Source organism: Octopus bimaculoides, chromosome 9 (assembly GCF_046866305.1).
Source record: "Octopus bimaculoides isolate indiv1 chromosome 9, ASM4686630v1, whole genome shotgun sequence".
Lineage (NCBI taxonomy): Eukaryota > Metazoa > Mollusca > Cephalopoda > Octopoda > Octopodidae > Octopus > Octopus bimaculoides.
In genome coordinates this window covers 56,582,723-56,599,674 of record NC_142936.1, presented here as the reverse complement: position 1 = coordinate 56,599,674, position 16,952 = coordinate 56,582,723, and the positions used below count along the sequence as shown (strand labels likewise).

The 16,952-nt window shown below is 32.3% G+C and overlaps 1 protein-coding gene across 18 annotated transcripts in view; it reads left to right on the top strand.

Annotated features, from left to right (window-relative positions):
• Window positions 1-16,952, top strand: part of LOC106867580 (uncharacterized) — a 486,010-nt gene that overhangs the window by 447,853 nt on the left and 21,205 nt on the right. For 10 of the 18 annotated variants that reach the window (XM_089357550.1, XM_089357561.1, XM_089357549.1 and 7 more), the window contains 2 exons: window positions 7,854-8,096; window positions 12,914-13,079. In XM_089357550.1, coding sequence (XP_089213676.1) covers window positions 7,854-8,096; window positions 12,914-13,079 — 409 coding nt within the window. Of the gene's footprint in view, window positions 1-7,850; window positions 8,097-12,913; window positions 13,080-16,952 lie in introns of all 18 variants that reach the window. The other 8 variants (XM_089357544.1, XM_089357543.1, XM_089357555.1 and 5 more) reach the window with 2 other exon arrangements.

Genomic DNA, 16,952 nt, shown 5'->3' with positions numbered 1-16,952 from the left:
TTTCATGTCTGTTTTATTATATTGTCTTGTTCTCAACCTCTGCTAAAAATCTCATATAAACAAATATCCAACTCAGATTGTCATTGCTTGCTTCAACTGAAAAGTTATGTGTGAACCTTTTTTTTCCAGGTGAATTCACCTTCAAGTTTAACTTTATAACTTTTTTCAGGGTTAAACAGAGAATAAACTGAATGTAATAAAAATAAAGATAATAACCAAGTGAAGTTTAAATTAAATTCCTTCTCACCTGAAAATTAATTTTGTATTAGTGTTTGTCTAATGACTTAATGTAGCACAAAGCTGGCATTAACTTTAAAGCTGTCGGTTAGATTGCATTTTGTGTCTTTTTATTGAAAGACCAATTTCTGATTGTACAGCAAAGATTTCTGCGAGTCTTATGTCTTGGACAATTTTGCAAACTTAACTACAGAGTGTGTAACTTTAATTTAGTAAGATAGTTTAATAGGTTCTTCTCCAAGTTATAATCACTGATTAATTTGACAATTCCAGCATACTAATGAAGATAGACTAATTCCTATGTTGGTACCATTTTGTTTGATTTTGTTCTTTTGCAAGATTTAGTTCATTCTTTTTTGCTTTGTTAACCTTTGCTTATAATATATGTAACTAATGTCTTGATTAGTGACTTAGTCAGTAAGGTGTCTTCTTCTGTAATTTCTTTCGATCTTTTCCGCTTGGTAAGTTGTTTTCTTGAATGACTCAATCTTTAAAGAATGTATCGTAGCACAAAGAATTCATTTACAATCAAAAGCATTTTCTCACTTCTATTTAATTTTAATTCTTGATTAAACAATAACAACAAAATGCAAAAAAAAAAGAAAAAAAGAAAATGAAAGCCAAAAATAGCACCTAAATTCCCAATGTCACAGCCCTTTAATAATATTTTAAAAGAGTGGGGGGGGGGGGGGTAAATTTCCTAATATATTTTTCACCATTTTGTGTACAGTTATGGTTAAATGAACAGATGGTTGATTTATGTTAGTTGTATTTATCCTTGTTGTTAACATGTAGTATATCATTAGCTTATTAATCTATAAAAACAAACTGTATTGCCATATCTTAACTTCACTATCAGTTCTTCTTTTGATTATGAAAGTTTCAAGAACTGTCATATGATTTCACACATTAGCTTCAATGACTGCATAAAAATTACCTTTACACATGGTTAACCCATTTCTTATCATTGTTTAGTCATTTCTTCTGTTTTAGTCCCCTTGGTTTGTGCATGTTGATGAAAATATTTATCTAACGAGTGTATGAATAAACACAAATGGTTATGCTTTCTGTTTTGTGTTTTTTTTCTTTTAGTAGAATAGCAGGGAGTCTGCTCTGCATTTAATATGACAAGTATACTTATATATATATATATATATATATATATATTATATTGCCCCCTCTGCCAAGCCATGTTGGGCCACTGTGACAAAGTAGGCTCATCAAACCAGTATGATCTCAAGCTCAGATTCACAGCCTCCATATTATATAGTGGTTGGTGAAGACAACATGCTGAGGCCTTTGTCTTGCAGTGGATTGAAGATTGGCAATCTAATCCTCTTTGTGTGTGTGTGTGTGTGTGTATGTGTGTGTGTGTGTATTACATAAGCTAACAGAAAGCTGCATGGAGGGTTGTGCTTTTGCTGGTTTATTATTTCTGCTTGTTTATTCATATCCAATACAAGCTGTATGCTTGCGTGTGTGTGTTTGTGTATGTGCATATGTTTGTATTGTCTACATGAATAAATGTATGTGTCTACCTTCATGTTATTGTGTGTGTGTGTACTGGGTGGGGCTTTGATACCATTTTACTGCCTCATCCCCTACCTGCCTCCATTTCAAAGCCATAAGAAACCTCCGGTTGTTAGTATCTTCACCACCACCACCACCACCCATACTCTATCTCTGTGTACAGCCGTCACCACCAACACCAAAACCGCCATACTTACTCCTTGCTTTATTGGTATGTCCAGCTATATTTTTGCCCATCTTCCACTATACAAGGAACAAGATGTTTTACTAGCTTGTCTGTAGCTGAAACAAAATGTCTAGTGTTAGACTCACTGTTTTAATAGATATGCACAAGTGCATTTTCATATACATGGTGGAATGGTTAAAACACTTGCTTCAAAACAATAAAGCTCTGAGTTCAATTCCATTGCATGGCATCTTGGACAAATATCTTTTTATCTTAACATCGAATCAGTCCAAATCTTGTGAGCAAATTTCTGTGTACAGAAATGGTGCTGAAGCTCAGAGGATGGACTGTACTTCTAATTCAAAGGTTTAGCAACTTTGACATAGTGTCATGCTGATTCTACCAGTGAATTAAGTTAAGGGTACCTGAGTCTGTGGAATATTCAGCCAGTTTGCATGCTGATTCAATGTGTAGGTCATTCAGTTGATGTTTATACATCATTTTTGATTGGAAAACCTGCCCTTGTCTTTGTGTGTATGTATTTATGTGTGTGTGTGTGTGCTTACACACACACACACACACAAACACACACACACACACACAGAGTAGGCTTCTTTCAGTTTCTGTCTACCAAATCCATTCACAAGGCTTTGGTTGGCTCAGGCTATAGTTGAAGACACTTTCCCATGGTGCCATCCAGTGGGACTGAATCCAGAGCCATGTGGTTGGAAAGCAAACTTCTTACCATGCAGCCACACTCTCACTTATATATATATATATATATATATATATATATATATATATATGTGTGTGTGTGTGCGTGTGTGTTTGTGTATATATATATGTATGTATAAATATGTATATATATGTATGTGTATGTATGCATGTATATGTATGTATGTATATCTCTGGAGGTATGCTGTGACTGGGAAGACCCGACAAATAAAGTGAGTTCACAGCTGTAACCTACCCCAGTGTTGCATAACCAGCCCACTCAAAAGTACCTTAGATTGTCGGGTGACATGCCGTGTTTGAGGAGACCTATTGAGTCAAGTACATCAATATCAAAATCAAATCAAATTACAACCAAATAGAAATTGTAGTTGTGACCCCCGTGCTGGTTGCGCGTAAAGAGCACCATCCAATTGTGGCCAATGCCAGCCCCTCTGGCCCCTGTGCCAGTGGCATGTGAAAAGCACCCACTACACTCTTGGAGTGGTTGGCGTTTGGAACGGCATCCAGCTGTAGAAACGGTGCCAGATCAGATGGGGCTTGGTGCAGTCTCCTGGCTTCCCAGACTCCAGTCGAACCGTCCAACCCATGCCAGCATGAAAAATGGATGTTAAACGATGATGATGATGATGATGATGATGATGATGATGTATATATATGCATATATATATGTATATGTATGTATATATATATGTATGTATATATGTGTATATATGTGTGTGTGTGTGTGTGTGTGTGTGCATTATAACTGAAAGCCTCCATTATCCAGTACTCAGAGTTACTTGTTTCTGGTCATCAGCTGTTAAACTGAGCCAACATTTCTTTTGAAACACTCACTGTTTGAATATGTTTTGAAATATGAAATGATACTTTGAAGAAACTGCTTGTCTTAATGTTATCTGAGTATTGGAAGTTGTTGTCTTTCAGTTTTAATGTACCAAAGAATAGTCCACATTTGTATTGAATCCTGTAATTTATCACCTCTAGTGATTCAGCAGTTTTGTGTATACACACACACACATGCATATAAGCATGCACGTAAATACTTGGTTTGTGTGTGCGCCTATGATGTTTTATGTGTATAAGATGTTAATGTAGCTTATAGTCATTGTATCAGTGATACCAGTAGAAGAAAGAGGATTGATAATTCAAAACACTTTCATGTCACTTAACAGTCACTAAATATATGTTTTATACATAATCACTATGCTTTGAGCAATCTTGTGTCTTTATAGTACTCGAATGTTATATATTTGAAGCAATATTTTTCCACTGCTTCAGTGAAACTTGACAATGCTTCTTGTTTACTGAAGCAAAATGTATATCTCCCTGCACTGGAGCTTATAGTGTATAAGAGCACATGCATACACACATTCATGTAGGTATGTATATATATAACCAAACCATTTCTTGTGAATTTGAAGCGGCTTTAATTGTTAATTTGTATATCTAAGCAGTTCTCTTTGTCTGCATACACATTTTTGTGTATATACTTGGGCATCCATTTGTTCCAAATCTGGAATGTTACAGTTAGCATATACCTATGATGATGGTGTTCAATGAAGCAGAACCATGTGTGAGATATCTTCTGTAATTGTTAGATATATGGAAAAATATTAGCCCATCAACTAATAGGGTTTTTGACACTACATATTTTGTTCTATTCTAGCATATTATAATGCTTTATGCATAAAATGTGCTGATACCTCTCTACTTCTTTATCATGAATATAGTGGTGCAGTTTTAATGTCTTATATATTTAATGTCTTATATATAATATATTATCATTATTTAATGTCCTCTTTCTATGCTGTCATCGGTTGGATGGTTTGACAAGAGCTGGCAAGCTAGAAGGCGATGTCAAGCTCTATGTATCCATTCTTATCCAAATGGGAGATGAGTACCAATGTTTCTGTGTGGCATGCTCAATAACTGTTAATAAATTCCTTCTACATGAAACCATTGTTTGCTACAAATGAAGAATATTGATATCCACCAATGTAGTGTTGAGCACTCATTCTCACTGTTCGATATTTGATTGCATATATCATCATCATCATCATCGTTTAATGTCCACTTTCCATGCTAGCATGGGTTGGACAATTTGACTGAGGACTGGTGAAACCGGATGGCAACACCAGGCTCATGTATATATATATATATATATATATATATATATATATATATATATATAATGAAGATAACTATAAGCAATATAAAACCAAAAAGGAAGAATTCAGTTGTCACTAATTGTGACTGACAGTTCAGAGTAGCACCTACATTGCTAGAAATAAGAGGTAAAAATCCTTCTCGGCTGTAAAGAAGCACAAATCCCTGTACTAACAGGGGAGCTAACTGCCCCCACAGCGAGTAAGATCATATGTATATATGAGAAATTATGACAAATGCAAGTTTATATAATTTGTTACTAAATGCATTTCACTATTGTGATTGTTTGGAACTGTGTACATTGGATGCTTAACCCCAACGGATCATTAAGGAAACACTTTATAAATGTTTTGTTACAGAAATCATATGTGCAGAGTTCCAAGCTACCACAGCAGTGACATGTATATAAGAACATATGATATAAACTTCTGTTTATCGTAATTTATACTACAATTTCTCTGTATATCATAACTGGTACTACTACTGAGTACAGTAGTAACCAAACCATTATACTGGAAGCAGACTCTGTTATGATAATCTGTGTGGAGCACTAAACTCAGCAGCAGTATTTCTATGTCTAATTGTATACACGTGTGTGTATATATATATATATGTGTGTGTGCGTGTGTGTAAGTATAGTGATGATGGGTATGGATTTTTAAGTTAAAGTGTTGTTAAATATTACTAAGTTATCCAAGCCTCACTACAAAAGTTGAATTGAATTGAAGACCATGTTTTTTTTTTGTTTTTTTTTTTCTTGCATCATTAAGATCAGAAATGTTTTTTAATTCTTTTATTCCCGACATGTTGACATGTGATCAGTCACTGATTAATCTGATGGAAGCTGCAAATGTGTACACAATGTGCTAACATGTCTCCTGCACAGAGAATAAGATTGGAAAAAAGATGGCAGTCTTACAAATAGAAAAGAGAACTTCCAGTTGTAAAATCCACACCTGTATCTAAGAAAAAAAAAATTGTAAATAAAATAAGAATATATAAAACCAGCTTGGATTTATGTTAGTTATTTACTAAGAACCCAACTCCTAAAGGAATCCATACTAACATACTAGTTCTCTTATTTGTCATATAACATACCATAATTATTTTTGTAATGGTGAAACTTGTGTTGATGTTTCATTCAATAGTTGTTGTTTGTTGTTCTTTTGTTTGTATCTTTTATCAGTTTTTTTGTTTGTTTTTGTTTTGTACTTTTTTTGAAGTATGTAGTTAGCAAGTGGGAACTGTACTGACAAATAATTGAAACCACATGAATTAAAAAAACCATGATTATGTTTTTTAAAATGCTTGAATTTACTAAAGAATTAGTTTTATGTTGATTGTTGTTGTTTTGTTGATTTTTTTTTACAGTTTTAATATTATCTTTTTTGTTGTTATTTTTTCTTTTTTTTTTCTTCTTTTTCTCTGGACTGTTCGTTGAGGAAATTTAATTAGAAATCTAGAAAGAAAAAAAAAATTTAAATATGAGAATGACAAAGGGGTATAAATGCTGAATATATTATTTGGCAGAGCGTCCATAATCCTATTTACTGTATATCTCATGAAACACGTTCTTATTTCTAAACAACTAAAAACTTGGTATTCAATACTATTCCTTGTAATTTAGTTAATAAAATAATTCCAAATACAACTTTTAGCCACTAAATAAAAAATTATGTGGTGGATTGAAATAAATGAAATAAAGACACTGAATGTACTGAAACTTCGCATGTGTGTGTGTGTGTGTGTTTAAATTGACTCAGAAAACATTTGGAAATACTTCTGAATTTTCAGTTCTTAGCTGTGATAAAGTATTTCAAATAATTGTTTACTGTGCTGAGAATACATTGTTTGTCTAGCTGGTATATCAGAAAACTTCCATCATCAAGAAGGCTGGTTCAAGTTCTAGATCCCAACATCATTCCAATTCTGTATAACATTTGTTCAATCTCTAATTTCAAACCCTCTTCAACCAAGGTTTCCTGCTTCAGTGACAATTTCTCTCCTTTCTATGAGTGAAAGTTAAAAAAAAAAAAGAAAAACATCCAATCATCTGGTTATTGGTATACAGTTATCTTATATGACTAATTACAAATAGGATTGAAATGCTCCCACATTTTGTAACCTTCTCAGAACTTTTGGCAGTCTGTCATAAACTGGTTAAGACTAAAATTTAAGCCAGAAAACTAGTACTTTGTGAACTACTATTTCTAATACCTGGTTTTCATTCTTTAACAAAAATATCATTACTTTGCTATGAATTTCCATGGCACTGTATATTCCTTTGAGATATTTTTGAAGCAAACTAAAGAGAATGTTCTACCATTGTGTAATCAAAGTGATACAACTATCTTTGCATTGCTATGAAAATATGTCTCTCTCTCTCTCTCTCTCTCTCTCTCTCTCCTATGCTGGAGCTCTATGTTTTAGCTTAACTTTTAATGACAATTGGTAATTTGTTTTGTTTTTCTTATTGTATTATTACACTCTGATTGAATTCCTTAGTGTGTTACTGCTAGATAAATTTATGTACACATGACTCCCTGCGAAATTCATGCTGTTTATATATGCAGACAGATTTTGTTGTACAGAGCACAAACATTGTGTACAGTTGTTGTTTTGAAAGAGTGTTGTGTACTAGAATTGTGATATCAAAATAAATACCCTCTCACCTTTTAAATCCTTACTCTTAACCATTTTTATTTTATTTTATTTATTTTATTATTTCTTTAGTTATTAAGTTGCATTTAAAGCTTGCGAAAAGATATTTTAAAAATTATTCTCAAAGTAAGATTTACAAAGGTTTGATAACAATGCTATTAGTATGAAGGGTAGTTTAATAATAATAATAATGCTAATGATAACAACAACAACAATAATGATTATAGTAATTTGACTAGATCCTAATAAATTGTTTTAAAACTGTTGTCCTTAGTAGTAGGTTTCCTATGTCCTCTCACTGTGAAACCAGCTACTATAGCCCTAACCACTTAGTTACTGTAATCAATTATTTTAGCAGGCCGCCCCTCCAGACAAAGAAGTGTGACTGCTGTGAAACCTTCCTGTTCCACCACTACCACCACTACCACCACCACCACTACATCATCATCAAGCTCCTCACCAGCCTCCAGCTACTGGACCCCCTCAGGTAGACGTATTGCCTTGGATGTGGCCAGGGATGATGCCACCCTTGTGGCAGCACATGGCTTTCTAGATGCTGGCCGTCCTAACAACAACTCAGTTGATTTCTCAAATGACGAAGGTACATGAAAATCCCCTGGGGAATCCATTTTTTATGTTTTTTTTATTTTGTTTTTTTTTTATTCATTTTGTTTAGCCTCTTAGATATTGAAACCTTATAATATTTTTTTAAAATTGTTGTTGACTTTATTTTTAATTTCTCTTCTTTTCTTCCCCACTGTAACATTACATAACTTTATTGATCTCTATCATTTTAACTGTCTAATTAGATTATCATTAATTAATAATATAAAGCTGAAACATTTCACTAATCAATTTGTGTGCAAACTTATGGATGTAATTAAAGGATATTCAATCACAAAATAATTTACTAACTATTAATCTGAAATTTTAGAAAAATCTAGTGAATTTTTTTTGTTTTAAAAAAATTAGAATTAGTTTTTTTTAGTTTCATAAACAGAAATTAGTTGAAATAAATTTACTTTTTTAGTACTTTTTCCAGATTCTCTTAATTTCCCAGAATATTGACTGCTTAAATAACAACCTTAACTTACAAACATTTGAAATATTGTTTCATATCTTTAAATTCTAAATTTTCTTGCACTGCTGAATCCAATGAATTTATATTCTATTATTCAAAAAATACTTGGCTGTCTTTAAAAAGAAAAAAAAAAATTACAATAAGTAGATATAAGAAAATACCCCCTTCTTGTGGTGGACTGGAAGGGAAAACAAGGAACAAAGCATGAATCTCTCTCTCACTCCTACTCGTATTTACATATCAAATTTTGTTTTACTAAAAGTTTATGCCAGAGGCTGACGTTGTAGTTGTTAAACTTATGTTAGTTTGTGGTGAAATTTCAGTAAATTTATTTGTAATATTGATAACTGAACTGAATCAGTTTATCTCTAATTTAATAAAATATAATTTAAAGAAAAAATTGTTTAGGTGACATCTAAATGATTATATGTATATATTTGAATTTTCATCAAGCAAGACAGTATGTTTTAAGACTGACATGTTTAACCTAAAATAGGTGGGGAAAAATATTTTCTACAATATTTGAAGATTTTTAATTAGTAAGAGAAAAAAAAAATTGAAAATTAAAAACAAAAAAACTATGTCTTAGGATTTAAAAATTGAAAGTGCTTTTATGCGTAAATTTTTTCTAACAATTTACAAAATTTTTTGAAAGCATATAAATGAAGATTGAATTCTTCTATGATGAAAGCAAAATGATATAATGAATGTTTATTTTGGGGTGATGAGATTATGTTTAATAAAGTATCTGATTAAAAACTGAGTTATTTGGTTTCAAATTGATTTGTGTATTGACATGGTCAAAGTGAAATAATTTCTATGGAATCAGGAAAGAGAATCTTATGTAGAATGGAATTGTTGCACAGCCCTATGATATATGTGAATGTTGAATCTATTTGTTGCCTTTGTAACAGTAGAGATATCACGTATGATAACTGAGTAACAAAAATAGTATTGGTATATAATGAAAAGGTGTGATGTAGTCCCCAGCTCATCTAGGAGAAAAGTAAGTCCAAATAATGTCTCATTCAGACTGATAATGATCCATGCCAGCATGGAAAAGCAGACATATAATTGTGATGATGCTAACTTTGCAGATCTTGTACTCATGATAGGTGGATAAGTACATACTCTGTGTGTGTGTAATAACGCTTACTTTTATGTCGTGTTTTAATTGTCTGATTAAAGTTAGCAGCCCAAAGCTTCAAAATCAACAAGAAGTTTGTTTTCCAATCACATGGTTCTGGATTAGAGTACCATTGCATGGCAACTTGCACAGGTGTCTTCTTCTATAGCCCCGAACTGACCAAAATCTTGTGAGTGGATTTGGTAGATTGAATGAAAGAAGCCCGTTGTGTGTGTGTGTTTGCTTGTTTCCCAGCACCACTTGACAACAAGTGTTGGTGTGCTTACATCCCCATAACTTAGTGGTTTTGTCAAAAAGACCAACAGAATAAGTGCCAGGTTTAAAAAAATAACTAGTGGAGCTGATTTGTTCAACTAAAATTTTGCAAAGCAGTGCCCCAGCATGGCTGCAGTCTAGTGACTGAAACATGATAAAAGATATATAGAGTCAAGAGAATATATGAAACAGAAGTTCTCTGCGTGGTTGAGTGCTGGCAGATACATTTCTGTGACTTTGTGCAGCATTATACTAATGATGATGATTGTGTCATCTGGAAAATAATACTGATTTCAAAATGGGTTACTCATATATCTGAATATGCTTATTCTGTTATGTTACTTTCTGTTATGAATATCCATTAAGTCTAACATTCAGCAGAAACCTCTATCATTCTAGCTTTTCTTACTTGTTTCATATTTTGTTTTTACTTTCCTATTTATTTATTAATTTGTTTATTAATAATTATAACAATTATTTAAATTTTTTTTTCTTTTCCCGAGACATTTTATCCTTGTTATTATATAATTTCTATACTCAGATTAGAATAGGGTCTGTGTGTACATGGTCAGATTCTTGGTGTAATCTAAGTACCTAACTTAAATGATAGGCCCAATTGAATGTAATAGAATGATCCTTCAGTGTTAATTGGTCTTCTTGTGTATAGCATATAGTATCTTTTCTCTGTTACATTTACTACTGTCAAACATATTGCTTGAACATCCAGAAGTTTATTAGTCTCCAGAGAGATATTACATCAGTGAAGTGTATGCAGGGATTCATTTCTCACTACCTTACATTTTGCTTGCTAACACCTAAATCAGTTGCTAATTTGATTTATACCTTAATTCTCTAATGTCTGATATATTTTTATTTTTAAGTTTTCTTTTCAATAAGAAATACATTATATATATATATATATATATATATATATATATATATATATATATATATATATATTAGCATTTAATGAGATCTTTTAATGTATGTGTATATATATATATATATATATATATATATATATATATGAAATATTTTAATAATGAACCTCCACAGCTTGGTCACACTTTGCTGTCTGTGACAGCTTTACTATTACATAATCTGCTACTTTTAATACTCAAAAGTCTATCAAAGCCTAATCACATTTCCAGACTTTCTACCCTTTATAATCACTTTTAACACCATCTGATCATACCTTCCAATCATTACCCTGCATTATATATTGAAACCTGACCACATTGGTAAAACACTGAATTATAACAATAGAGAGAATACATTTCTTAAACTTCCCATGTTGAAAACTCTGAAATCTACCACAGCCTGATGACATTGCTCAACTTTCTACCCTGATAGAAATCTCTTTGACATCAGCAGGGTGGAAATTTGCCAAAATTTTCACTTTATAATAATATGCTCATAAAAAAGAGGAGAACAAAACAAAATAAAATAAAGAGCAATATATTTTAAAGAAATATTGAATATTATTATTATTATTTGAAATGTTATATGTCAGAATATAACTGGGTTTTTTTTTTAGCCTTACCTCACTTAAGACTATTCCTTTGACCACTCATTGCTTCAATTATTCTTCGATCTACTAATTATTCCAGCTCCTTTTTAAATTGGTATATGTCAATCATCTTAACTATTTCAATTTTGATGTAAAACTGTTATTTACCATTTTATGATGTATGTTATTGGCAGCAGTTTTTATATCTTTCTGCTTCATTTTAAAACTATCTACTCTTTACTGTCTTTTTCTATTCTAACTTTCTCTGACCTTTCTTTTATTTTTATAGTTTTCCTTACATATTTTTGGCAACACATTTCTCTTCTCATAGCCACTCCTCTTTGCTAATTCTCTTTTGTATGTCTTTGTTATTGTGAGAGTTACATGTCTATTCACTTGCTCAGTCACAGAGAGACAGACAGACAGAGACAAGGAGCATTAAGACAATGTTAAAAGTTTTGTTTGTTCATCTGCTTGTCAGTCTGCTTTATATATATATATATATATATATATATATATATATATATATATATATATATATACGACATACCTATCTCTTATTCTTAGGCAAAAAATTCCAAACCTAAATTCCAAGATCATGCAAATATATGCACTCATACATATCTATGTATTTGCCTGTGTTGGTGGGATGGTTAAGTTGATTTACCTACCTTGTCTAACTCGCCTAACTATGAATATAGCAAGTTAAACACTTGACAATGACCATGGAACTTTTTTTAAATATTTGATAATCTCAACCAACACCAAGGCAAGAGTTTTAGGCTTACAGCTATTTTAGCCCTTTAACATTTAAACCAGTCGTATCTGGCCCAGATATTCTACCTGTTTTATGTTCACACCAGCCAGATCCAGTCTCTCATTTCTATCCTACAATGTCATTTTAAAAATAAGCAATCACATCATCAAATATCTCTCAAAGCTACAACATAATGCATGATTAATTAAAAACAGTGTGATTAAACAAGCATTATATTTGATAGTAATCTGAATACTCAAGGGTTCTATCGGTCTCTGTCATCTTTTAGTCTTTATCTTTACCTCTTCAATTCTATCCAATTTCTCTCTCTTCTAATATTATTTTGTTACTGACTTACTATGTGCAGTTTACTTAACCATCAACAATGCCTATTTCTCATAGATAACAACTGATCTAAAGATTTCAGATAGACACATCTGAAACCTCTTGAAGCATCTAATCACCTAAGCCATCTTCCATGATTGGTCATTTAATAACATAACTTGCTGTTGTTTCTTTGTGTGTTGACCATCTTTAAGTAATTAACTAACTACCTTCAAATTAATGATGATGTTAAACATTTTTTCTTTACTTTTTTTTCATAATCCCTGAATGAAGCAGCTGATTTAAAATGTGCATCTTTTTTTCTTTCTATTGCTAATTAACAGGTGGTCGAAACATCAATCAGTATGGTCGTGAATTCACTAATGGGCGCCCTCTACCTGACCATTTGAGAGTTCAGATTCTGCAGCTTGCTCTTCAAGGTGTCCGTCCATGTGAAATCAGCCGACAACTACAAGTGTCGCATGGCTGTGTTAGCAAAATACTTAACAGGTAAAGGCATTGCATACCATTATAACCTTCTTTCCACAATGACCCTTAACCTATTTTTTCCTTTTTGTTTGTTCCACAGCTTGATAGCCAGTATTGGAACATTAATACCAATTTGTGAAAAGTCCACAGTGCATGTGCCTTGATTTCTGCAGCCTATCAATGACTCCAGTTACACAGTTTTTAACATATTACTTTCACTCCTGATTCTGAGATTATTTACATAAGTTTTTCCTTTAACTCCTGTAAAGATTGTACCTGCTGGATTAGTCATTTAGTTGTGTCATATTTGATTTAGTTATCAATTAGTGTCTTCTGATTAACAATGAAAGTCAGTGAAATTTCATGGTTGCTTATTATTTACAGATTCTATTTCATTTGCCTTAAAATTAGTCAAATGTTTCAAGCACCAAGCAAGAAAAACTCATCAGTTGAGTTTTATGTTAATGATAGTCTTTCGTGGCTGTTTTAAGGGAATTGATGAAATATCAGTTGTAGCTCAGTTTCTTTCTATAAACTTCATATCTCTATTGATTATCGATCAAGATAGATATTTCCATCCAGTCATACAACTTATGCTATTCAATTTGTTGTACAGTTAGTGAGGTGACAGATGTGGTTAGTCAAACAATGTCTGACCCAGCTAGCCTCAAATGAAATATCAATGATAGTTATTGCTACTTGTTAGCTTAGCATGTTTTTTTACTTATTTTTCTTCTTCAACCGTCTTTCCAAATGGTTCCTTACAACAACATAGGAAGTCTTTTGGCAATGCTTGAATACTGATTTGTTCAGCAGAACTCAACAAAGAAATATGAACCAGGAAGGAACAAAAGTTTGAATTTGTAAACCTTTCAGTTGTTCAAGTGGCAAGTTGCCTGTAATTTTTGGTTAGAACTTCACTGAATGTCCGTTTCTTTGACATAACTCTAGTCTGACTAATTTCCTTATCTCATGGAACTCTAGTGTCAGCCTAGTGCATAGCATTTTATTATTTTTTTTTACTTTCTTCATTTTGTCTTCATTTTCTTCCTTTCTCTCCACCCCTTCCCCTTTGACTGACCCCTATCACTTGAGAGAAATCATTACAGTCAGCACTGATGCATGGATTAATTACATCTAATGCCAACTGTGCACTAGAATTGCACTGACTAAACTGCCTGGCCGAATCCTTTCAGGTGTAGACGGATTATATATGTTGTAGTTAGTATTTCTTCCTCTATAATAAGTATATATTAGACTCTGTTATTACAGCTGGCTTTAATCCTGCTTCTTAGGGTTGGCTGACAGTCTGTATTGTTGATCTGGCTTCATTACCTTATATAGTTGTTATGTTCAGGGGAGTTGCTTTGCTGGACGATATAATTTAGTATTTTAGCTTGTGATTTCTAAACTTACCAGCCAGCAGGTCTGTTTTCATCTTATTTTTACTTTTACATTTAAAATTTATTTTTTTCTTTCTCCTATTTAGTATAGAGATAAGTGTGTCAGTGGGAATTATTATTTGTTTGTTTAAATTTCTATTTTCAAAACAATATAATTTTTTTTCTTCTTCAAACATTTTAATTCAAACAGTAGAAAACTAAGTAACACCATTGAAATATAATGTTAAAAAGGATTATTTAAATATTGTCAAAATATTTTTGCATTCAACCATAATATCTTTATACAGCCTTTTCCCTGGAGATCATTCATGGTTTTAATGGTTCTTAAATAATTTACTGAAATAACTGCTCAGTCGTTTAATTCATATTTACAACTAAAATTTCAGCTAACTATAATACCAAATTCACTTCTAAACAGCTCTGATCATAAGTAGTGCACACATAAAGTTGTTCATTTATCATGTTTTTTTCTCAGATGGTTAATTCGAAGGCTAAGAATAATTTCTTACATTGGTTCTAGGCCTCATTGAATGAAATTGTATGACATTGCTGCTTTTCTCCAAGTTTTTGTAGTACATATGAAGTGAGATGGCTATAACTGTCAATCAAAACCAGGTCATACTTTCTGTTTGTTGAACACCTCACCTCTACAAGGCTCAGCAAAGCAAAGACACAACCAGTCATTTTCTTTTAGTTTTTGAATATTTAAGAAATTATGAGTGAGGTTTGAAAAGTTCCTGGCTTTAAGGGTATCGTGAAAGGCTTGGTTGAAGGCCCAACCTTCCGAGTTCTTTTACAGGGCTTAGAAAAACTGAAGGACTGCTACAATAAGTGTGTGAATCTGAGAGGGGAATAATTAGCTGACCTTCTGTATTTTCTTTTACTCAAAGCCAGGAACTTTTCAGCACCCTTGTTTCTTAATTGTGAAGACTTTTGTCAGAGAAGTTAAATATTTTGTTGTAGAATATAAACTGAATGTTGCCAACAGAACAGTCATATTATCCATCAGGACATTGAGTTAAGCCATATGAATTTGTTTTTTACCTTAGAAGAAAGGATTCCTATATTTTGTTCCTTAAGTTGTCTGAGAATCATGATTTACTCTACCTACTAACTTATAAATCATTTCTGCTTCAAAATCATCTTGTACATTGATACTTTATTGTTTGTTGCACTTGTATTTTAACAAGCACAATATTTCAAATGATACTACATCTATGCTTACTGTTTAAAGATTCAAGAGTGTAACAAATTTGAATTCATTCATTTATCGAGCCCTATTACAATTTATTTAGACTTTCACATAAAATAATCAATCACTGTAAAATATATTGTTTCATGAATGAAGTGAGAAATATTTACACTTTGTTCTCAGTAGGTTAGGTACTTTGGTATAATAGTCCCCCCCTGCCCCACCCACTTAGTAAATGGGTGTTTCTTATTATTTATTTTTTTTTTTTTGTTATTTCAATGTTTCAAACATTATGTGATGAGTGATTATTTTAACAATTACCTTCCTTCTCTTGTAATGCTCAATGGTGTTGTTTAAAAGAGTCTCAAAACTGCTGATTTTTGGTCACAACTTGTGTCTGTCAGCTACAATCATGATGACAGCAAGTATCCAAATTGGATAACCTGTTACCCATTAAGAGCTGCAAGCTACTCATCTAGGTTACCATATGCTGTAATACAATTTCCAGTGACAACCTTGTCACATCAGCTGTAAATCCTTGAGCTGTTGTCCCCAATGCAGAGAAGTGAACAGTGACTAAGTATGCGATATTGGATCATGCTTGAAACTCTTCTGGTGTCCTTGGCTCCCAGACTGCTGCCCTTCTCCATCAAATTGAGATGAAGGCATTACAATTAAGGAAAGAAGCTTTGGGATGGAATGGCTAATGCAGTGAACATGGATAGCTGTTATCATAATGCTTTTTCTGTACTCTCCAAGAGACATAGTTGAGAAAAATTATTCAGAAAAAATTTAGAATTTATTTGTATATTTTAATAAAGTTTATCATTGCAACAGCACAAAAAAACAAAACAAAAAAACGATTGAATGACAAAAGAATATAGATATATAAATTCTTTTTAGAATTAAACTCAAAGTGTATGTATGTTTCTTCAATGTAAAGTGTTAGTGTGTATATGTAAGTGTAATAGATGGCAGTTGTGGTAGACATTACTTCTATCTATCAATCATCATCCATACCATGTATATCATACCAAAGTGTGTGCCAATACTGATTATGCAGGTGGTAGTAGTTTGGGGATATAGTTTCATTTTGCATATTGATTTTGGCTGTAGTTTTATGGCTCGATATATTTTCTAGTGCCAGCCTATATATAAATGAACCATGTAAATACAGTCTTTTTCAGTTCAGCTTGTTGCACTATCATTACCTTTATTATGTTAATGTCGGGGCACAGGAACTTCGCAGGTTAGGCTTTAGATCAGATAATATAGAATAAAGTGGATTAGTGGTATATA